This window comes from Lissotriton vulgaris, chromosome 8 (assembly GCF_964263255.1).
Source record: "Lissotriton vulgaris chromosome 8, aLisVul1.2, whole genome shotgun sequence".
NCBI lineage: Eukaryota > Metazoa > Chordata > Amphibia > Caudata > Salamandridae > Lissotriton > Lissotriton vulgaris.
This window is the reverse complement of record NC_141696.1, coordinates 1,217,548,458-1,217,571,866: the sequence shown is the minus strand read 5'-3', so window position 1 is coordinate 1,217,571,866 and position 23,409 is coordinate 1,217,548,458. Positions and strand designations below refer to the sequence as shown.

The 23,409-nt window shown below is 43.8% G+C and overlaps 1 protein-coding gene across 7 annotated transcripts in view; it reads left to right on the top strand.

Annotated features, from left to right (window-relative positions):
* NBEA (neurobeachin) overlaps positions 1 to 23,409 on the top strand; it is a 1,820,918-nt gene that overhangs the window by 1,174,185 nt on the left and 623,324 nt on the right. For all 7 annotated transcript variants that reach the window (XM_086935110.1, XM_086935108.1, XM_086935109.1 and 4 more), the window contains one exon: positions 22,711 to 22,854. In XM_086935110.1, the coding sequence (XP_086791236.1) occupies positions 22,711 to 22,854 (144 nt within the window). The remainder of the gene's footprint in view (positions 1 to 22,710; positions 22,855 to 23,409) is intronic.

The window sequence follows — 23,409 nt, the reverse complement described above, 5'->3', positions numbered from 1 at the left end:
TGGGGGGAATTACAGGAAGGATCAGAAAGAGAGGAAGGACCGAGCAGCATCTTGGAAAAATAGGGCTTGGCGGGTAGGAGTTTAGTTTTCAGGGAGCGGGGGTTACTTTTCTGGGGGATAGGGGTAGTTTTCAGGAGAGGGGGGTTGGTTCATGGGGTCAAGTCAAGTCAAATGGATTTATATAGCGCGCTACATACCCAGAGGGTCTCAAGGCGCTTGAGGAAGGGTGGGGAATTACTTGTCAAATATCCAAGTTTTAAGTTGCTTTCTGAATGCTAGATGGTTCTGAGTGAGACGAAGGTGAGTGGGGAGTGAGTTCCAGGTTTTAGCAGCCAGGTAGGAGAAGGATCTACCTCCCATGGTGGTTTTATTGATGCGAGGTACGGTAGCAAGGGCTTGGTTGGAGGATCGTAGCTGGCGGGGGGGGTGTAGAAGGAAAGTCATGTGTTGAGGCAATCGGGTCCGAGTTCGTAAAGTGCTTTGTGTGCGTGGGTTAGGAGGCGGAAAGTAATCCTCTTATTGACGGGGAGCCAGTGGAGTTTTTTCAGGTGACTGGGGATGTGGTCTTTACGCGGGATGTCTAGTATGAGTCTGGCTGATGCGTTCTGGATGCGTTGGAGTTTTTTCTGGAGTTTTGCGGTGGTACCGGCGTATAGGGTGTTTCCGTAGTCCAGGCGGCTTGTAACCAGTGCATGGGTGACCGTTTTTCTGGTTTCGGTGGGGATCCAGCGAAATGTTTTTTTGAGCATGCGAAGAATGTTGAAGCAAGATGATGAGACGGCGCTGACCTGTCTGGACATCGAGAGTGAGGAGTCTAAGATGACGCCCAGGTTCCGTGCGTGATCCGTCGGGATGGGTGCTTTTCCAAGAGCCTCTGGCCACCAGGAGTCATCCCAGGCGGAGGGGGAGGTTCCTAAGATAAGGACTTCTGTTTTATCTGAGTTAAGTTTTAGACGGCTATGCTTCATCCATTCGGCTACTTCTTTCATTCCTTCATGTAGGTTGGTTTTGGCGGTATTAGGGTCTTTGGTGAGTGAGAGGATCAGTTGGGTGTCATCAGCGTAGGAGATGATGTTGAGGTTGTGTTGGCGTGCGATGGCTGCGAGGGGGCTCATGTATACGTTGAAGAGGGTGGGGCTGAGTGAGGATCCTTGTGGTACGCCGCAGATGACTTCAGTGGCCTCTGACTTGAATGGCGGGAGGCGTGTTCTCTGGGTTCTTCCGGTGAGGAACGAGGTGATCCATTCCAGTGCTTTTCCTTGGATTCCGATGTTTCTGAGGCGCTGTAGAAGGGTGTTATGGCAGACTGTGACGAAGGCTGCGGAGAGGTCGAGGAGGATGAGGGCGACTGTGTCTCCATTGTCCAGTAGAGTTCGAATGTTGTCTGTTGCGGCGATGAGGGCGGTCTCCGTGCTGTGTTTGGCTCGGAAGCCGGACTGTGAGGGGTCGAGGGATTTGTTGGTTTCGAGGAAGGCGGCGAGCTGGTTGTTGACGGCTTTCTCGATGACTTTGGCCGGGAATGGTAGGAGCCAGATGGGTCGGTAGTTTTTGAGTTCGGTGGGGTCAGCTGTGGGTTTCTTCAGAAGGGCGCTGAGTTCGGCGTGTTTCCAGCTTTCTGGGAAGGTGGCGGAGTTGAGGGAGCAGTTGATGACGTCTCGGAGGTGTGGTGCTATGATGGAATCAGCTTTGTTGAAAGGTGGTGAGGGCATGGGTCTGTGGGGGATCCTGAGTGGATGGAGTTCATCAGGCGGATGGTGTCCTCAGTGGAGATTGGGTTCCAGTCATTAAGGATGTTCAAGGGGGGTGAAGGTACGGCGGAGGGTTGGGTGGGTTGGTCTCCGGGTCGGTTGACGAAGCTGTTGTGGATGTCTGCGATTTTGTTGTGGAAGAAGGAAGCTAGGGAGTCGCAGAGGGCTTGAGAGGGGGTGATGTCGTTGGAGTCGGCTGAGGGGTTGGTAAATTCTTTGACGATGTTGAATAATTCCTTGCTGTTGTGGGCGTTGTTATCTAGTCGGTCTTTGAATGCGGCCTTCTTGGCAGTCCGGATCAGTTGGTGGTGTATGCGGGTGGCGTTTTTGAAGGCGTCCCTGGTGCTGGTGTTTGGGTCTTTTTTCCAGGCCTTCTCGAGGGAGCGACAGAGTTTCTTCGATTTCTTAAGATCATCGTTGAACCAGGAGGCGTTTTTGCTGCCTAGTTTGGCTTGACGTTTTTTCAACGGTGCTAGGATGTTGGCGCTGTTGGATAGCCATTGGGTGAGGTTAATGGCTGCTTGTTCGGGGTTTGAGGAGTGGACAAGGGTGTTTTGAAGCAGCGATGAGGAGATCTGGTCGATGGTGATTTTGTTCCAGTTTCTTCGTAGAGTAGGTTGAGGGAGGTTGTGAGTTGTGGTCTTATTGTAGGTAAAGTGAACGCAGCTGTGGTCCGTCCAATGTAGAGTTGTGGTGTGACTGAAGGAGATATGTTTGCTGGAGGAGAAGATAGGGTCGAGTGTGTGACCTGCGATGTGGGTGGGGGTATTAACAAGTTGTTTGAGTCCGAGGTTGGCGAGATTGTCCAAAAGGGTGGTGGCGTTGCTGTCATTGCTATTTTCCAGTGAACGTTGAGGTCTCCCAGTAGAATGTATTCCTCGGAGGGGAGGGCGTGTGGGGTGATGAAGTCGGTGATGTCGTCACTGAATTGTGCGCGGGATCCTGGAGGTCGGTAGAGGAGGGTGCCTCTGAGTGTGGTCTTGGGGTCGGTGTGGATCTGGAAGTGAAGGTGTTCGGCGCTGGCAAGGTTGACGTCTGAGCTGGTAGAGATGCGGATGGAGTTCTTATGGACGATGGCGATGCCTCCTCCAGTTTGGTTGGTGCGGTCCTTACGGATGATCTTGTATCCTTCCGGGATGGCAATGGTGATGTCTGGGGCTGATGAGGCGTTCATCCATGTTTCTGTTAGGAAGGCGACGTCGGGAGAGATGGTGTCTAGTAGGTTCCAGAGGTCGATGGCGTGTCTGTGGACTGAGCGGGTGTTGAGCAGGATGCATTTTAGGTGGTTGGTGTCAGATATCTGTTTAGGGTTGGTGGATGAGGAGTTGTTCTTGGTGCCGTCGAACTTGCAGGAGTAGCAGGAGAAGGGTCCATGGGTGAGTCCAGGAGCGGCTTGGGCGCAGTTGGGGTGGCGGCCGGGGTCAAGGGCTATGAGGGTGGAGGCTTCGTATGTAATGCGGGAGGGCTGGGCATTGCGTGGACCAGGGGTTCTGGCGCTAGGCGCGGTCTCGGCGCCGGACGGGCGTAGACGGGCTTACCTTTGGCGCACCTTTGGCGCGGCCGTAGCGCGTGGACGCTGCGCGTGGGACCATCTGACTTAAATGGATGGTGGAGGGGGCGGAGCGTGGGAGGGTCAGCTGGGAGGCGGGATCGTGGAGGCGGGCCAGAGGATATCACAACAACAAAATGGAGGGCAGAAATGAAAGTGAAAACAGCGAGGGCACAGCACAATGCTCGCCAGCAAGCAGTCAAAGGCTCCTAGATACAACAAAATAATTCCACTTAAAGCGCTATTCACAAAACAATTAGCCTTTAAAGCGTAACACAGCAATGATGTTAGAGCAGTAAATACAGAGCGCTAAGCAAACGAGCACACATAGGTTTCCAAAGCGCTACACGATGATCAGCTTCAAAGAGCAATTATAGTAAAACAAGCTACGATACACGCTGTTGTTTTCACAGAGCTTCAAGCACAAAGCGCGATGCAAATGAGTGAAAAATAAGTATCCAAAGCGCTGCACGAGCAAGAGCTTCAAAGCGCGATTATTCTGTCTGGCGCTACAATACCAGGCGCAGTCTGGAGGTCGCGGGTGCAAGGGGCTTCAGCTGCGGTGTAGGTGCTGCAAATGAATTGAGCAAGGGAGCGTGGGTGGAGCGACCGTTCAGGGCGGGAGCTAAGGGGGTTTGGGTTTTAGGAAGGAGGGGGGTTCGTTTTCAGGGGTAGTATTAAGGTTCAGGGCAGGGAGGAAGGGGCAGTTTTCAGGACTGGGGGCCATTTTAGGACTCGGGCTGGGGTCGGGGTAGGGTTTTGACATGGGGACTATTTTAGGGCTCAGGGCGGGGGGCAGGGATCGGAGTAATTTTTTGGGCTTGGGGGCCATTTTAGGGCGCAGGGGGTCAGCATAGGTTTTTGGCCAGGGAGCTTTTTAAGGCTCAGGGCCTGGGGGCAGGGGTCGAGGTAAGTAACTTCCTAGCAAGTTTTTACCACGCGCATGTCTTTGCCATACATGCCTTAACAACGCATATGTTATAAAGGCACCCGTGGAAAAGGCATTTGCGTGGTTAAGACCTCATTGAACCGGCATGCGTGATAATGGCATGCATGGTTCCGTCATACAACCACCTCCAAGAGTGGGATAAAGGGGCATGGAGTGTCGAGTAGTGGATTAAAGAGTCATCAGGTGGATTTAAGACTATGCAGCATTTGTATTCGGTGCACTGACATTTAAGTGCTCCAGCTGTGGACTTCTAAGCACCGCTTCGGCACCACCACTCATTCTTGTACCAATTAAGCACTGATTAAATGCACAAAAAATGCCATCTGTCGGTGGAAGTGGCAGATCCTAATTGTGGAATCACAAATTTACATTGATGCTCACAGGTCGAACTTAAAAATGTGCAGTGTTAAATTAAGACCTAGTCACTGTTCTGTTCTGTTGTGGTTAAGATAATACTGGTGTATTTTTAGCACAGGTCATGCTAGATCCAGATAATAGTTAATTGTGAATCTCGGGTAGCTCAGTACCAGCCATCCATCAATGCTTTGTTGGGTGTTTGTGTTCATTGCCCATATTTGCAAAGCTTTCTTTGTGAGTAGCTGTATCTTACTCCTGGGTTTAGTGTGTTTTACTCCTATATTTCCTGAAAAGATATACTTAAGGGAAAAAACTTTTGTGAATCATATCCAAAGCAGTTTGCATAAGAATGAGCTTTTATCTAGGTGTGTCATAAAACAAGGCCAGGCCCAGCCCTGCATCTTAAAATATGCCACAGCTGATGCTCAATGACTTATTCCCAAGGTCAGCTGCCCACCACAGACTACCTCTCCATACAGTGTGGTACACATGTTTTGCTGGGAGGTTATTCCACTCCCCATGCCTATTCCTACGGAGATGTATCCCAATCAACTTTCAAAAGTAAAGGATAGGCCTCTGAACACCTTGTCTGCCAAGTCTAAAGTGTAGCCGTTACATCACTGTTGCAGTCACCTTAAATTGAGGGAGGCACCACATATATGTAATGTCACTAGCCAGATATGGTCACTTGGCACTGGTCTAAACACTGAATTATCGAACATACGAAATTTCAGCCTTTTCCTGATGCTCAGGGGATTAGCAGGGAGCTTTATCTCTAAAGGCGATGCATTCAATAAGTTAGGGGCATGTATGGAAAAAGTCCAGCCTGCTTGACCAGATTATATTTCGGTTCAGTACACTATTTTGATCTTTGCTCTACAGATATTGAGTTTTGACTTGATGTGAAATTCTGGCAGAAGGGTCATTGGATGTATGATGGTGTAAGCACTTAAATGCCATACATTAGATCTGATGTGTAATGCATGTAACACATCCTCTTACTCTGCCGTCAAACAATCCCTCTATTTCTGACACTTTAAAGGCATTGCAAGGCTTTGTAAGAACAGAACAAGTGCAACAAATGCACTAAAAATGGCATTATAAAACACAGCATCAGCATGTGCCATTGTGTATCCTGACACGATACATACATAAGTTACTGGTAAAAAACGAATTTAACATTAAACACATCACTAGTTAAGTAGAGTCATGGTACATTGTGACATGAGGTTGGGAAAATAGCAGCTCCCACACTTGGTCTATTATACATTCTGTGATATGGTTATTTGTTAATCTCTTGTTGAGTATTGATGCTGTTGATTGTTTCCAAAATCATAAGTAGTTGGATCATTGAATTTCTTAGAGTTCACATCTTTGGCTTCCTCTACTTTTTAATCAGGTGAATATCTAAAGAGCCTTCCCGAATGTTAATTGTTAATAGACTTACTTGTGTATTTTTTGTGAAGGGGTTTGCATCTAGGATAAGTGCCGACATTTTCACATAATGCTAGATAGAGCGTGTCGCCTCTTAACATTGATCAGCACATCTAGGGTGTACATGTGAATTTAAACCTCAGGAACAGTCACCATTTTTACAATACCACTAGATTATGTAGCTGACTGCTCTAAGATGAAAAAAACTCCACTGACTATGAGCCAGTTTAGATAAACTCGGCCTTCTTGAGCAGAGAGCTGATTTTGGCACTCTCATTTGCAAGTCTGTTGTGCTAGAAAATAGCTCTCCTTTTTGGATCAAAGATGTTTTGTGGCAGAAGGTGCCAGTCAAGTGTGATGTGATACAGGCATTCACAAGTTTGAATAGTATAGGTACCTGCCCAGTAACACTGGGATGGTGGTATATATTCACTTTCAGAATGAGCCAAGTGGTGACATTGCAGCTGATTTGTAGATGGACCGTCAAAGTGGAACAAGTACTGGCCTACTTGGAGCTGCAGCAGCCACAGCCGTAATTAACTGCTGACTGGTAGGGACAAAAAAGATTAACAGGTATACACTGCTGTTGAAAGAAACTATCTATGGCCACTCTTTGAGGATGAAATGACTCGCTAGGATTCAGGAGAACATATACAATTTGTGCGTTTGGTTAGATGGCAGGATTCTTCTTATAAAAATGTTTGACTTGATAAGATAGTTTAATAATCGTAGAACTTTGAACTCAAGATAAAGTTTCCTTGACTTCACAGTTTTCACCTACAACCAGCAGGCTGAAATTGGTGCCCGATAAGGTGTGAGGTGGGTAAACAAGATGATAACCACTGCAAACACAATGTAGATCAATGTGGGGATAGTTGGTATATTAATGGCGTTTCAGTTCATAGCTTGATGTCCTTCGGAACAATGGGGTCAACAAAATGTAAAACAAGCACTGGCAAAGCCGGAAGGCCTGCCTTGCAATATGAGTCCTAAATAAAACGTTAACAAAACGTCCCTTTGGTGGGAAAAAAATAAATAAAAATGGTTATTTTTCCGTGTATATAGTGCACCTGTGGGATAACACATTTAATGTGGCATGATTCAGTGTTCTTAGGTGTAAAATAGTTAATCATGCTTTGTTAGCCCTGAACAACTCGATAATCTGCGTCCCATCTCTCTTCTTACCTACTTTGCTAGAGTGGCGGAGAAAGTAGTGAATAACCAACTGACGACGCATGTGGAGAATCTCCATCTTCTTCACTCTTCTCAATCAGGTTTTCGGGCTGGTCATTCCACTGAGACGGTGCTGCTCCATGCCGTGGAAACTATCAGGCAGAGGGTGGATGCTGGGCAGACAGTGGCCCTGATCCTGTTGAACCTAAGCGCCGCCTTTGACACTGTGGCTCATCACACCTTGCTACAGTGTCTAAAGGTGGGTGGTGTCTCTGATCTTGCCTTGAAGTGGCTGGGTTCTTTCCTGGTAGAGCGCAGCTTCCAGGTGAGACAGGGCTCCTGTTACTCTAAGAGCATCAAGATACTTCAAGGGGTGCCGCAAGGCTCGGCCTTGAGTCCGACCCTTTTCAATCTCTATGTGGCCCCCCCTTGCTAACATCGCTGAGAGATTTGGGATCAGGGTAGTGTCTTACGCTGACAACAGACAACTGGTGGTGTCCCTTACGCAGGATCTGGACTCGGCGGCCGTCAACTTCACGGCATGTCTACAGGAACTGGCATCTTGGATGTCTAATAATTGCCTGAAGCTGAATGGCAACAAGACCGAGGTGCTGATTGTAGGCCGCATCCCATCAGTTTGGTCGTCGGCGTGGTGGCCCCAGACCTTGGGTCCCACTCCCATACCGAGTAATCAGGTGAAGAACCTGGGCATGTGGTTGGATCCCAAGCTCTCTTTCAAGTATCAATTTAGACGGGTGGCAGGTACCTGTTTTGGGGTCCTAAAAATCCTTCGTAAGACCTTGGACCTGCTGCCGGTGCCTGCCAGAAGTCTATGGTGCACGCACTTGTAACTTCCCGTCTGGACTACGGAAATTTACTGTACCTGGGTGCGACGGGGGCGTGTCTAAATAGGCTCCAATGTGTGCAGAATGCTGCGGTTATGCTGGTTCTCATGTTACCTAGAAGGGCGTCTACGAAGAACGCTCTGGTGTCTCTTCATTGGCTTCCTATTAGAGAGAGGGTGATGTTTAAGGCTCTCTGTGTGCGCCACCGCATCTCCCAAGGTAATGGCCCTGCATATTTGGCGGACTTGGTCTCTCATTATGTGCCCACTAGGCAACTGAGGTCCTGTGGATCGGGTCTGATGACTGTCCCTAAGATATTGAAGTACAGGATGGGTGGCAGATCATTTCGCCGCCTGGCCCCTCAAAACTGGAACAAACTGCCATTGTGTCTTAGGCTGGAGGCAGCGGAAACCAAGTTCAGGAATGACTTGAAAACTGACCTTTTTCGTGTGGATTTAGGGCATTCTTAATCTCTGCTTTCTCTCTCTAGCACTTGGGGCTGCCTCTCACCATAGCGCGGGGACCCACTAGTGGGTGTAACCAGGCGCTCTATAAATATCTCTTATTATTATTATTTATTTATTTATTTTATTTATTTTTGTGATTTGTTGAGCGCGGCGAATACCCGTGGGCGTCTCGGCGCTAATTGATTCCATTAAAATCCCTGATCGCTCATGACAGGCTGTATTGGACTACTGATCGAAAAGCCAGGTTTTCAATAACTTTCGAAATTGCATAAGTGAAGGGGAGGACTTGATGCAGATCGGCAGGGAATTCCAGAGCTTTGAGGCCGCAACTAGAAAGCGACGGTCTCCCCAAGATACTGTCTTGGATCGAGGTACCACTAGATGATTCAAAGTGGTGGATCGAAGCATTCTGGTTGGTTTATAGGGTATCAGATTTGCCTTAAAGAATTGGGGAGCTTGGTCATGTAATGCTTTGTACACTATGCATAGAGATTTAAATTTTATGCGGTTGCGGATTGTTAGCCAGTGATAGTTTTTAAGTGTGTCTGATACTGAGGAAAATTTAGGTGTTCCTGAAAGGAGCCGTGCTGCGGCATTCTGTAATGACTGAAGTTTGTTTATAATCCTGGTTTGGGCATTTAAAAATAGCCCGTTGCAGTAGTCAAGAGAAGTTAACACTAGCGAGCTAACTAGTGTTTTTGCAGCAGTAGCTGGTAGAAAAGGAAGGACCTTCCTAATCAGCCTCAGTTTATGGTGGGCTGTTGCCGCTACCTTGTTAGCATGTGCCATAAAGTTGAGGTCCACATCAAATTGACCTTATCATTATTATTATTATTAATAATGTAATCACTCCATAGGAGGTCGAATGAGACACCAAACAGCCATTAGCAGGAGTTGTTGTACATTTACATGCTTAGAAATTCCATTTTGTGTGTTATTGACGCCTCATTTTATAGGTTTTCTTTTTAAATTGTGTCTAGGTTGGATTTCTTACCACAGTAGCCTCATTCTGTCCTCATACCTCCATTATCAGCTATAAATCCTAGTTGGGTGGCTATTTTGGATAGTTCAGCTGACTAGTTCAAAATCCAGTTGTGGATTATATGTGTGCAATTGTTGACTAAGGAAGCAGAGTGGGAAAATACAAGGGATTTTCCTCTAGTTAAACGAACATACTAAATACAACCAATAAGTGCCAAACAAGAATAAAAAACGGTAAAAGTTAACTGTACAGTTAATTTTCTCCAGAACTGTTCATTAGAAATCCAAATCCAATGTAAAGTCATCTGGATGCAACAGAAGCCATTTGTAACTGGTCAACTGGAATCCATTGCCTGCCACCCATTTATTTACATACCTTTAACATTACCCACAAATCATATCATACACATGCATTTTCTCCAGGTTGCATGTTGTAACCTTGGTTACAACTGTTGCACATATTATTTAATAACGTAGCTACATGAATTGTATTTTGTTTTAGAATACTTAGGCATTCCTTGACATGAGCTCTAAATTATTTTTTTTTTAACTTAGTGTCAATATTTGGACTACAAATTAGGTATATTGAAAGTAAGCGAAATAACTGCCCCACCAACCAGCACATACCTTCCGTGCTTTTTTCAGACGAGCAGCAATATTCATCTTTCCTTAATCGTTTTTTTGGTACATTTATCCTTAGTTAGGTCGGTTTTTAAGTGGCTCTGTTCCCGTGTTAAGACTGGTTTTAGTCCTGTTGCTAAAATCTAGAGCGTTATTCCACCTTGTGTTAGATGTGCTTTACGCCTTCCCTTTGTGGGATCTAAGAATATCCCTGGTTCTGCGGGACGGGCTTGTTACTGCTCTGATGAATGGCTGGAGAGACCCAAAAGTGCACTCGGTGCAGGCCGCTGCCTGAAGATGGATGCGCTCAAACACGCTCCATTCTCAATCAATTTTGATTTGTTGGCTGTTAAAGCTTTTCTTCGAGAGGACAGTATTTACAAGGCCTGTAATGAGACAGCCCTGGGAGACCCGGCCTCTTCCTGCCTGTAATGTTGATAAATGAAGCTCTAATTCATAAAGGATATAGTGATTGAAGGGCAGCGCGGGGTCTCCTGCACTTTCATTTAGACAAATGTTTGTTCGATATGGAGCAGCCAAAAGGAAGGAAACGAAAAGGAATGATAGATTTCTGGAGAGCTGTGGCAGTATGAATGTGTTTCAGGGAAAAGCAGGGAGTTGTGTGAGGTGGTTCAGTTTCGTTTGAAGGGATTGTTCTGGGATGGTGCGAAACTGAAATACGTGTGTTTCTGTCTGACGTGTGTGTGGTTATTTCTATCCACAATTACGTGCATGTATATATATATCCACGGAAAAGTGGGCTTATATACACACACGAGGGCTTAAGAAAGAAAAAATAGGCAAGTTATCAGATTTAATTCTCTTAAACGAATGTTGCGACTTGTTCAACCAATCAGCTGAATGTCGTCAGAGTTCATCTCAAACCCCAGCTGACATCATTAAACAAACGAATATTCTAGAATGTCTGCTGTTGATTGTTAGAGATGCTAAACTGGCAAAGAGAACTGTTTTTTTCTGTCTACACTGGAAGGTTCCTCAAGTAATGACCACTGCTGATCTGGTTTGGGGCTTCTTAGCCAATCAGTGTGTTTTGGAGTATTTGTTTATAACTATTCCTAAACCTAATTTATGGGTTTCCTATACTATGCTTCACAGAATGGTTATTAATGGAAATGTGAAACGCTGGTCCGTTATGTCAGAACATTTGTCGGTATCAATTTTCTGGCAGATGAGTGTACATGTTTCTCTGCTGCATGCATATGTTTTTGTAGATATATTTGCTCCTTTGTAGCAAAACACAGGCTGCACTAATGAAATACACATTTCAGGGACTGCCAGGGTGTATTTTGCAGAAGTACCTTGTGCAATCATATGAAAAGATGCAACATTCCAGAAAGAAAAATGTGAATAGATGTTTCATGTATAAGCATGTTTGCAGCTTGTGCTGTTAAATCTTCTTTCTAAATACAATTTGTCAAAGGTCCTGTGTGCCATTGACTTCAATATTTTCAAAATGGGTTTTGACTGCAGGGGCCACGCGAGGTTTAATTTCAAATACACCCCAACTCACAATAAAGTCAAATCAAATTGCATGCATCACTTTTTATTTATTTTTGACACTAGCAGTATAATTGGAAATTGCCTACAGTGTGAACCAGAAAATGTACTATCAGGGTCATTTGGAAAATGGTTTCAAGGGCGAAGAGAGGTTAACGGTGAAACTGATTGCCAGGAGAAGCAGAGAAAAGCCATACAAAATGTCACTTTTATTGAGAAATCATGCTCAATGCTTAATTAACTTTTCCATCATAATGAAAATAAAGCATTTTATAACGGAGGTGTTCTTCATTGACAACTGAATAAATTAATAAGTGGGGGTGAGAGGTGTTGCTTTGCTGTTGGCATCTTTGATCCCTGGAGGTGCTGTGGTTTGTAGCACTATAAACATTTTGTGGGAGACGGGGAGTGTCGCGCTGATGCCATGATTCGTGTACTAAAGCGTCGGCATGCGATCTATATTACATTGTGGCCCTTTTGACTGACCAAGAGTTGTGCCACGCACCATCTATTTGCCGCCCTAAGAGCTGGCGGCACCAGACTTTTAAGAAAAGATGAGAGGGAGTGGGGATGAGTTTTTAGCCCCTGGGGAAGCTCTGATTTTTTGGCTCATTCCCCTATGCTATCCCTTTGGGAATGTCAGTGTCAAATAAACTAAGCTAATGAAGCTATAAGAAAATTGAGAATGTTTGGGTACCACCGTATAAGATGCTTTACAACGAAAGGAGACAAGGTACCAGAAGTACAGTATTTTTCTTACTGTCCTTTCGTATTTAATGATTCTCATATGTAGTCATAACATAGGTGGCAAAAACTTGAGTGATCCTTCGTAACAATTTAGAAGATTTGCGGTGTTGTAGCTGTGGGGTAGGTGGTGGACTAGTTTCTCTCCCGAGAGCATTAGTTAAAACAGTGACATTTTATTATCACTGTATATAAAATCCTCCTTTTCCTCCACTAGTGTTACTCTGCTTGGAACTGAATATTAGTCATAAATCTAGATTTTAACTATACTTCTTTGGAATATTAGCAGCTAAACAGATATTGTACTCCCAAGATGAAATTTACCTATGGTCATTTTCTGAGACCAAGCAAATGAAATGTATTGCTGATAATCCATTGTTTACTTGCTACATGCTCATTAAAGTTGACCTAGGCATGAAGAGATATCTTGACTGGGCCCATCCTCTTTACATCCTCCTCTTAACCTCAAAGGCAGGTTACAGATTCTATCACTGAAAAACCTAGAAATATGCAGCATTTCAGTAGCTCTTACTTTGTTTGTACAGACTGCTAAGTCGTATTTGATTTTATGTGTTTTTCCCAATCTTCCAGCAGATGAAGTACCACTTCTTGGCTCCACTTTTGACAGACTTGGGATGTTCATAAATGGTATTTTTCTGTGCACAGTTATTATTAAATGCAGCGCCCAATGTAGTATCGCTAATGTTTTCTGGAGAAGGTGGACAGATCGGAACTGGTTTATAGAAGCATACCTAGGGTATCTGGTATACATTAGTTATAATGATTAACTAGGTTTATTGAATTTGTGTGGCATCTGGGCACCTGTTGAGTGTCAAATCCATTGAACTGATGTGACAATATTTTTTTGAATTGCTTTAGAAATGTCAATCTTTTATCCCAATGGATATCTTTTCTAGGCTTATTCTTGTCTGTTAAGGTTTTGAACTCTATATCTGTCGATAGACTATGCAGTTCAAAAGTAAGCTTTATAATAAAGGCTCCCTGTTCTCTGTTTTTACTGATTTTTACAGATAAATACAGACAGAATGTCTGTATTTATATTTAAATGTGGAATTATACAGAAAATCGTGCTCCTTGTGAGTGACTTTCCATGCTGTCCTTCATGAATTCCAGGCCAACAGTTGGGCAGATAGAAAGCATGTCGAGTTAAAAAACAGGATGAGATTTCCTTAAATACAGGCATTCGTTTATGTATATTTGTATATAATGCTACATATACATGTGAATGTAGTGTTTTGTTATATTTGGCTGCTTAATTTGCTAAAACTCGACAGCCATCGAAGTACGAGTGTATGTTTATCAGTTCAATAAATGTGGATATATACAATTTTGCGACTGTTTATTCTCAAGAAGCAAAATAAATAAATACCAATAAGATGGGCAAAAAAATAAATACCAATAAGATGGGCAAAACAATAAATATGGATAAACAGAGACGAAAATGTCAGAAAAATAAATACCATACAACCAGGAGCTCTATTTATAATTAAGCAGTTAAAAAGAAAAAACGGGTTACCCTTCTTCAGAGTATAAAATGTCACCCTAACATAAGTCCTAGCAAACGTCCTATTTGCATTGAGGAATCAAATCTCTAGGGAGAATAACAACCCATTAAAAATAGTAAATTAACAACATCTATATATATATATATATATATATATATATATATATATATATATATATATATATATATATATATATATATATATATATATATATATATATATATATATATATATATATATATAATTTGTGAATTTGGTTGGATTTAGGACTTTAATACAGGCTGAAATATTTGTTATTTTGTTAGTCTGAATTCTGGAGTCATTGTTTCTGCAAAAACCTTTTTGTCATATGAAATCTTCCAAAGAGGTAAATCTTTTTTCTCAGAATGTATAGTCGCCGTCACTGCACAAGTAGTGTACTTTACAGTGCTATGCTAAATATTTTCAAAGCAGATCTGAGGGTGAGATTTACAAAGTATGCACAATTCTCTGGAAATGTAGGCTTATGCCTCTACACGGAGGAGTCTTAAAGCAGTATGCTCATTCAAAATGTTGTATGCCCACACAAGATACATTTTTTTCCTTCATAAACACTGGTCTGTCCCTTTCGTCTCTAACCTTTTTTCTGAGGATTATCCACACTACAGAAAATCTGCATGCGTATTAGATGTGCCTTAGCAGATTTTTCACATTTATTCTTCTGATTACTTTTTGACATTATAGGATAGCAATTTCTCATGTGGAGTGTTCTATTGCCTCACCCATAGTTGTAACATTTGGGGGTGGTGGGGAAGGGGATGTGTATGTTGCCATGTCCTGTGCACCTCTTATACTTTGTTCAGTCATGTGTATTGACAAGGTCAGAGAAACGTAGATTAGGCAGAACGAATAGGTTGGCAAAAAATGTCCTTCTGCATGTTCCATGCATTTGTGGAATATTTTTCAAGAGTACCACACACTACTCAGTAGCATATACTCTTTTACAAATGAAAAATATCAGTACACTTTGAATAATCATTAGTGACACCTCTGCTTGAAAACTTTGCTAAGCCCGTCTCTTTCAGTTCATGAAATGTTTTACTTGTATCTGACTTAAACTCTGAAGTTGCTTGGAGAATTGGACCCTATGAGTTGCGCAGCTCAGCCCTCCCTTGTAATGTTTCATTTAATGAAAATGTTTCTCGTTCATGATCCAAAGGCATACTGCGCCAACATGGTCTATAAAAAGCTTTTGATTAGAGAAAATTAGAGTTTTAGTCTACACCTTCAATGTCGGTGAGGTTATGCTTCCTCAACAATTTTTAAGAAGTGGTATGCCTGTGTTTTTCCCCCCTAAACAGAACACCATACATCTTTATGACACAATGAACAAAAAAGTAAATGGTATTTAGAGTTTTGTGAAAATAGAGCTTTTGTAGATGATTATTTGGTGCACATTAGTTGTTTTATTGAATGTATGACTTGTTTGCGTACCTAAATGAGATTTAAAAAAAACCTGCTAGCAAACTAGATTTCTAGATTCACACATCTAAAACTACTAAAGCAATCTGAATGGCTGCTAAGAGCTAAGCATTATTGGTGGCACACATTTGGAAGTGTGCCCACCATGAACTAAGTCTTAATACCCTGTGTTAGACCTGCCAGCATGAGGGTGGCCTTCTCCCTAACTTTTTGCTTACCCTCTACATTTTTACTGATCTCGTTTTTGCTGGCCTTATGACTCTGAACACTTTACCACTGCTAAATAGAGCTAAAGTGCATGCAGTCTCTCCTCAAAAACCTATTGGACTACCCTCAATTGACCTATTTAATTTACTTTTAGGTCCCCAGTAAAGTGGTACTATATGTAACCAGAGTCTGTAAATTAAATGCCATGTCAACATGGCAAAATAAACCTTTTGTCAGGCTTAAACCTTCCTTTTGAATACAGATAAGTCACTCCTAGGGTAAGCCCCGGAGAGTCCAGAAGGAAGGGTACAATGTATTTAAAGAGCAGAACGTGCACTTTTACGTTTTATATGGCCTGGTAGTGAAAAACTCTTAAGTTCATTTTTTCACTACTGCAAGGCTTATCTCTCCCTTAGGATAACATTGGAGTTGCACTATTGCATTGTGTAAGTGTAATTTCCAAATGGGAAGGGATAACAATTTCATGTCTGTTGCCGTTGGAATAGTGGCAAAGAGGCCTATTGTATGGTAAAGTCGGGTATTTGAGCACAATCGTAAAAATTCCACTTTTGGAAAGTTGGCATTTTTTTGCCCTTTTTTGCCTATGGCATGTCCATAGGATGTAACTGACAGACTTTGTAAATTCCCCCCAGACAGTCACTCAATAGAGGGCTAGGTGTGCCTGGATGAGCCATGTAGTGGCAGGATGAGAGCGAGCTGAGCACTGGCCCACTTACACCTGAATAGGCTGTGGCCTGTCTCCAAACAAAGGGCGTAATGACCATTCATTGTCAATCCTGCCAGCTTGGAGCCAGGGCAGGGAGGCAGTAAATTCCTTTCACTTCAAAGCCACGTATCCCACCTCCCGGAACTAGGGCACCATGGTATAAAAGGTGGACCTCAGGCACCATAACTTCAGAACACGTCTGGATCTGTGGATACTCTGCCAGGAAGAAGGACTGTTCTGCTGATGAAGGACTGCCACTCTGCAGGATTGCACTTAGCTGGACTACTGCTTTGCTGTGCTCATCTGCTGCCCTCCTGCCTAGTTGAGAAGGACTGGACTTGAATCGCTTGAACCCAGAACCCAGAGTGACTCCAAGGGCTAGTTGTCTAGCCTCATGATAAAAAGCCTCACGGACCTAACAGGCTACAAACAACCTTTCTACTGCACCTGCACTTTGTCTTCTGTGAGCCTACCCTGCCAAGAGATGCCACCCTAGTCCTGGACCCTTGAAAGTGAGCCTAAGGTGCCTTGCCCGCATGTGGGTCTAGCAGAGCTAACACATCTTCTCTGCTGCACAGCCCAAATTTGACCTGCCACAAAGACCTGCATCGTAGCCCGTTGCTGCATAGGAACCTCTTCTGTACAACATATCCTAGCTGCAGGCCCTCACATCCCTCGTTGACAGCAGACTCGGTGATGGCGCCGAATCCGCATTGCAAGCGCACAAGCACCTTGCAAGTACATTTCCAAAATAATTTAGCTAAGGGATGGTTTGCTTCTCTACTACAATGTTATCTTGAGCTATATAGTAAAAACAAAAAAACCTGAAAATACTTAACTTTCTGGGATGTTATGGTTATGATCATAAACCCAAAAAATCACTGAATTCATATTAATTTTGTTGCATATGTGAACGTTACACCTCAGTACACTACTCTTAAGCTTAAAGTGGCATCAGTGGCACCGTCAGTAGGGATGATGTAGCACCACTAAATATCTTTGATGGAATTCAGAGGGAGAAGTAAAAATAAAGAGGCCTTGGAGCATTTACAGTGAACTCTGGTGCAAGCTGTCACATGTCAAAGTGATGCTGATTATTTGACCAAAGAGCTGTGTTTACTGGCCCTTTCTCCGGCTGCACATTTCGTTTTTCGTTTTTTAAAAACATTTTAATGAGTGGCACTCTTGCTGTAAAAGTCAATATATTTTAGACATTTTCTAACCGAGATACAAGAAAGTACACATGCTTGCTTTACAAAGTAAAGAACAAATATCTAAAAACGTGAATCAGCATCATGGAACTGTGGGATGGGAAAGTGCTTTGTCCCTAATGGAAGCAAGACAAAGGAGCCTAATTTGCCCCGATTTGATCATGGGAATCTGCCATAATTGGGGGCAGAGCACCCTTATTCCCCGGAGCACTTGAGCCACTGCACATGCTGCCTATTATTAACTACACTACAGGCATACAACGTATAACAGAAGGACGTTAGTCAGATGATGTGATGGTTGGCACACCCACTCTGAAAATTGTTTGAGAGGATGGCATCATTGATGACATGGCCAATAACTAAATCAGAACCATTTCTGTCCAATACATGTATGTGCAGAGCTTTCAGACCATTGTCTGGTGCATGTTTACATGTAAACTATTGTTAGACCTGACACCCTTGGGTGCTCGTCCCGCCAAAACTTTTGCCTTCACCCCTCCAGTTGTGCTGAATTTGTTTTTGTTGGCTTTAGAACTCTACACACTTTACCACTGCTAACCAGTGCTAAAGTGTTTGTGCTCTCTCCCTAGCACATGGTACAATTAGTTTACACCTGATTGGCACATTTCATTTATTTGTAAGTGCCCAGTAAAGTGGTACTACATATACCTAAGGCCTATAATTTAAATGCTACTAGTTCTCCTATAACATTCATTGTGCCACCCAATTAAGTAATATTTTAAACATGTCCCTGTCCTGCCATTGCAGTCTGGGTGCAGTTTTAAATTGCCATTTCGACCTGACAAATAACCCTTTTACTAGACCTCACCTTTCCTTTTTAATACATATAAGTCAACCCTAAGGTAGTCCATAAATGAAGGCCGTCGCCGAATGGATGAGGAACAGCCGGCTGAAACTGAACTCAGACAAGACAGAGGTCCTCATCCTCAGATCCATCCCCTCGGCCTGGAACGACTCGTGGTGGCCGACCGCACTGGGAACAGCTCCAACACCCACCGACCATGCACGCAACCTAGGGGTCATCCTCGACTCCACACTTTGCTTGACTGAACAGGTCAACGCCGTCTCTTCCTCCTGCTTCAACACCCTTCGCATGCTCCACAAGAGCTGCAAGTGGATCCCGGGCGAGAAGAACGGTCACCCCGGCCCTCGTCAGCAGTAGGTTGGACTGCGGAAACACCCTCTACGCAGGAGCCTCGGCCAAACTCCTGAAACTGGTCCAACGCATCCAGAACGCCTCTGCACGCCTGATCCTCGACATCCCTCGCGGGAGCCACATCTCACCCCACCTGAGAGACCTGCACTGGCTGCCCGTCAACAAGAGGATAACCTTCAAGCTCCTCACCCACGCACACAAGGCACTCCGTAACACCTGACCAGCACACTTCAAACAGACGACTCCGCTTCTACACCCCCACCTGCAAGCCCCGCTCCGCCGACCTCGCCCCTGCCACAGTCCCCAGCATCCGAAGAACGACCTCCGACAGAAGATCATTCTCCCACCTCGCCTCCAAGACCTGGAACACCCTCCCCACTCACCTACGGCTGACCCAAGACCTGCTAACCTTCAGAAGACTCCTCAAGACCTGGCTCTTCGAGCAGTAGCAGCACTCCCCACCCCCAGCGCCTTGAGACCCTCACGGGTAAGTAGTGCGCTTTACAAATGCAATGATTGATTGATTGATAAACAGGCCTTAGAGCAGGGTGTAGTGTATTTAAAAAGTTGGACATGTACTTTTAATTTTTACTTGCCCTGGTAGTGGAAAACTCTTACATTCATTTTCACTACTGCAAGGCCTACCTCTTCCATAGGATAGCATTGAGCTACCTTATTTTGTTTAAGAAGTGTTGACGTTTGAATGGGAGCAGATAGGAATATCAAGTTTAGCAGTGTAGTCATTGTTATTTAAAACCCGCTTTAATGGTAAAGGCGGATTTTGTCAGAGTTCGGAAAGTTTTATAAAGTTGCCATTTTCTTGTCCTAATCATTTGGTGCTTCTATTCTGGGTCACATCACTAGGTGTAGTTGGCAGAGCTGTCACCTACCACACTTACACTTCAAAGGGCCTGCCTCAGCACACTCACACAGGACTTCACACTAATCTATTGTGACCCCAGAACCTTCTGAGCCAGGGCAGTCATATGGAATGAAATTCCAGAACCAGATGTGTGTGTGTGTGTGTGGGGGGGGGGGGGGGGGGAGTCTAGAAGTTTCTCCCACTTCAAAGCTGGTACCAGGTATAAATATTGGACACTCAAGATCAACTCTTCAGATCACTACTGGACCTGTGGAAGACTGCCTGCTCCCCGCTCCCCGGCTGCAAGACAACTGCCCTGCTGCCTGAGAAATGAAGAATGGACCCACTCCTTGGACTCAAAACCACCAGGGTGACTCCAAAGAATAGCTGACTGGCCTCCTGTTCTGAACTACAGGGACATAAGCTCCAGAGACTTGTCCTGCATCTGCCCGGTTGCCCAGACTCAACTGGGCCTGCCAGTGCCCTGCCACTGACCTCTGTTGGAGTGAGTCCTGATCCCCAAGAGGTGCCCCCAGGTCCTGGACCCTTAACTGGCATCAGAGTGTATCCCTGCTGACCCAAATATCGGTTCCGTCAGAACAGGACACAACTTAATGCATCACATCGCAGCATCGGTGCCCTCATTGGAGCAGACGCTGTGGAATGCATCCTGATGCAGGTCCTTGCAGCTTCTGATGAGCGGCCCCATCGGAAGAGATGCAACTTGGCGCAACGCGACGCAGGACCTCTCATCTTAGTCCAAGAACAACCAGGTACATTGCCCAGCGGACCAAACCCAGTCCTGTTCCTGGCTCGCGTTTCACTGCAGTCGGCTTGAACTTATGACGTTGTCTTTGTCCAGTGTGACCAGAAAATCCCTTTTGGCACCTTGCACTTTTTGGCGCTACTTTCACCTAAGACTTTAAAATTACATCTCGCCGCTTCTACTGATTGGATTTTTGAGGTTCTGATATCATTTTATTTAATAAAATGTACTCTATTTTGTTTTTACTTTGTTACTGATTAAGTTCTACATAAATACTTTAAATATTGCTTCTAAGTTAAGTTGGACTGCTTTTGTGCCAAGCTACCAGAGGTTTAAGCACAGGTTAATTATGGGGATTTTTGTGGTTTATCCTGACAAGGATTGAGGTTGTTGCTGGAGCAGGTTTTCACTCCCTTCAACCAATAGCCCATGTTCTCACACCTATGCTTCTGTATGTAGAAAAAGGACATGGTGTGTGTGTGCTCTTGTGCGCGATATAGAGGCATGACTCAGGTAATACACTTAATTTTATTTATTTATCCAGCATTCTGTCCAGCTTGAACTCTTTCCCATGGGGCATCAGAGCATATTGGAGATCAATGCAAAATAAGTTCATACATTCAGAGTTTCAGAGCAATATTATCTGAACGCTATACAGAAGGACTGATGCAAAAATACGTATTTAAATGCAGAGTTTTGGAGGAACATCATGATTCATAGGAATATATTCTTGCAACTTAGTTAAGGATTAAACGAGTCATGAATTGGTGTAGTAGAGTAGAAGGAAGAAGAGAGACACAATGAATAACAAGCGCAGGGGGAGGTGGAACATGTTGAAAGGTAGCATATTTAAGCTAAATATCTGGCCAATGAGCAGTTGGGTGTGGGAAGGAGGTAGTAGAATAAAAGGGTGTGGCAGCCTTGATAGGGAATCGACAGGAAGTAATGACAGGAGAGGACAGCAAGATAAAGAAAGGAGTCTTTGATGTAGGTGCTAAGCTGAGAATGTGTTCTAATAGTTTGATAATGATGGAATATCAGATATGGTTTGGCTTGCTTGACTTCAGCGGATAAATCATTCTAGGTCTTGACACATTTGCCAGAGAATGAGTGGGGAGAGTAAGGGCTTCCTTGAGATGGTGTGTTTAAAGTTGGAGAGCAGATTTGGATCTGAGACTGTTTCCTCTGTGCCATTTTATGAATTAGGCACAAGGCATGGTCATACTCAGTGCACTTCATATACATTTATTTACAATATCCCTATTTGTACATAAGAGGATCCTGGCCCCAGACCATGTCCTGTGCATGCAGGATACAGTGTTTGGAAGCAGATGGTACCCTTCATGTTCTCCATCCCTATATGCAAGTGCCAAATACACCTTAATTCTGTATAAATTGCATATCCTGTACGCCTTATATGATGTATGTTGCAAATAGAGGGCATATTCTGTGGTCACCGTATACTCACCTACTGCTAGGACCAGGTTTAAGGCGGTGCGACCGGTGCAGCCGCACAGATCGCCAACCTGGAAGGGGAGCACTGACCTCAGGGGGGCGCTATATTTAGCAATAACTCCAAGCTTTACCAGCGCTTTAAAACACGACATGTATGTGAGAGAGGGGCTATGGAGAGATGGGGTGCACTTTTGCAGGGTGGTAGTGATGGAATCGAAGAAGGAGGGCATATGGGTAGGAGCGCCAAAAAAAGATTGTCGCACTGGGCGTCATCAATGCTAAAGTCGGCTCTGCCTACTGCTTAGGCCTCCTATCAGCCTATATTGTGTATAAAGCGCTCATGTCATTGGTGATGCCATGAATTATGTTTTTAGCTATGTCTTTTGCGGTTTCATCAGTTATATCACATGTAAAGGATGAGAGGACACTTGTAAGAATTTAGTTCTGCCTAACTAGCAGCATGTGGTGAGCTTTAGTGTTTTTAGGTTTTTTGACATAACAATTGGTTTTCATCAACTTTAGGTAAGCAAATTATTTTTTCTGTGCGTGTGTATAGTTATTTTTTAACAAACAGATTATTCCACATATAGGGAAAATATAAGTCAAGATAAAATGGAGCAAATTTTAAAAAGGAAGTTTTAACATGATAAAATATCAATATTGCCTCCTATTTAAAGAGATTTCCTACAACCCATAGCTTTGTTTATGTGATTAATTATTGTGGAGAAAAGTATGAAGTCGGATTTGTCCAGCATTGTTACACAACATTAATTAGTAAAAAATTCATCAACAGCAAAGTCAATGGAAAGTCTCATACAAAGACTATCCTTGCTCTAATATTTTGAGAAAGAGAATAATATGCTATTGTACATCTTGTTAAGAAATATGCTTCGGGTTGTGTCTGAGTAACACAGTTTGTCTCTTGAATCTAGGAACAGAAGAAGATGTGGTGAAATCCAAAAAGACTTTCAGGAGCCAAGCAGTGGTGAATCAGAATGCAGAAACTGAGCTTATGCTGGAAGGAGATGATGATGCTGTCAGTCTGCTGCAGGAGAAAGAGATTGACAACCTTGCTGGTAATTTCCTCCTTTTCTTTATTATTGTAAAATGCTGAATGATATGTGACGGGGAGTTCGGATAAAGTGTCTCGCTCTTACAAGCTGTGATTTTGTAGATGCATTAGCAGTGGTGTTGACGATACTACCCACTGTGTGATTGTGACTTGAAGTTAACAAAAGTAAGTATAAAAAAACGTATTTCCTGAGATAGCGCGTCGAATCTGTGTGTTAACAGAGCGCTTTACAGTAAAGGTTCATTGTGCAGATAGGAGATTTTCACAACAAACGGAGGTAAACCTAGATCTAATATGGTATGTACACTAAAATGTCTTTGATGCATGTAAACATTTGTAAATAGGAGCCAAGCACCTGTTAAGTATGTGCCAGGTATACATTTTGTAGTTGGATTTAAGAGTGAGGAAAACATATGTGAAGGAAAATGACACAAGCTTTTCAAATGAAGTTAGAGTTAGTTCGCCATATATTTCTTGTGATGAGAACTCAACAATCCATCAGCAGACACCATAATGTATTGTCCAGCCCAGTGTTCATCTGCTGAATACAAGTACTTTA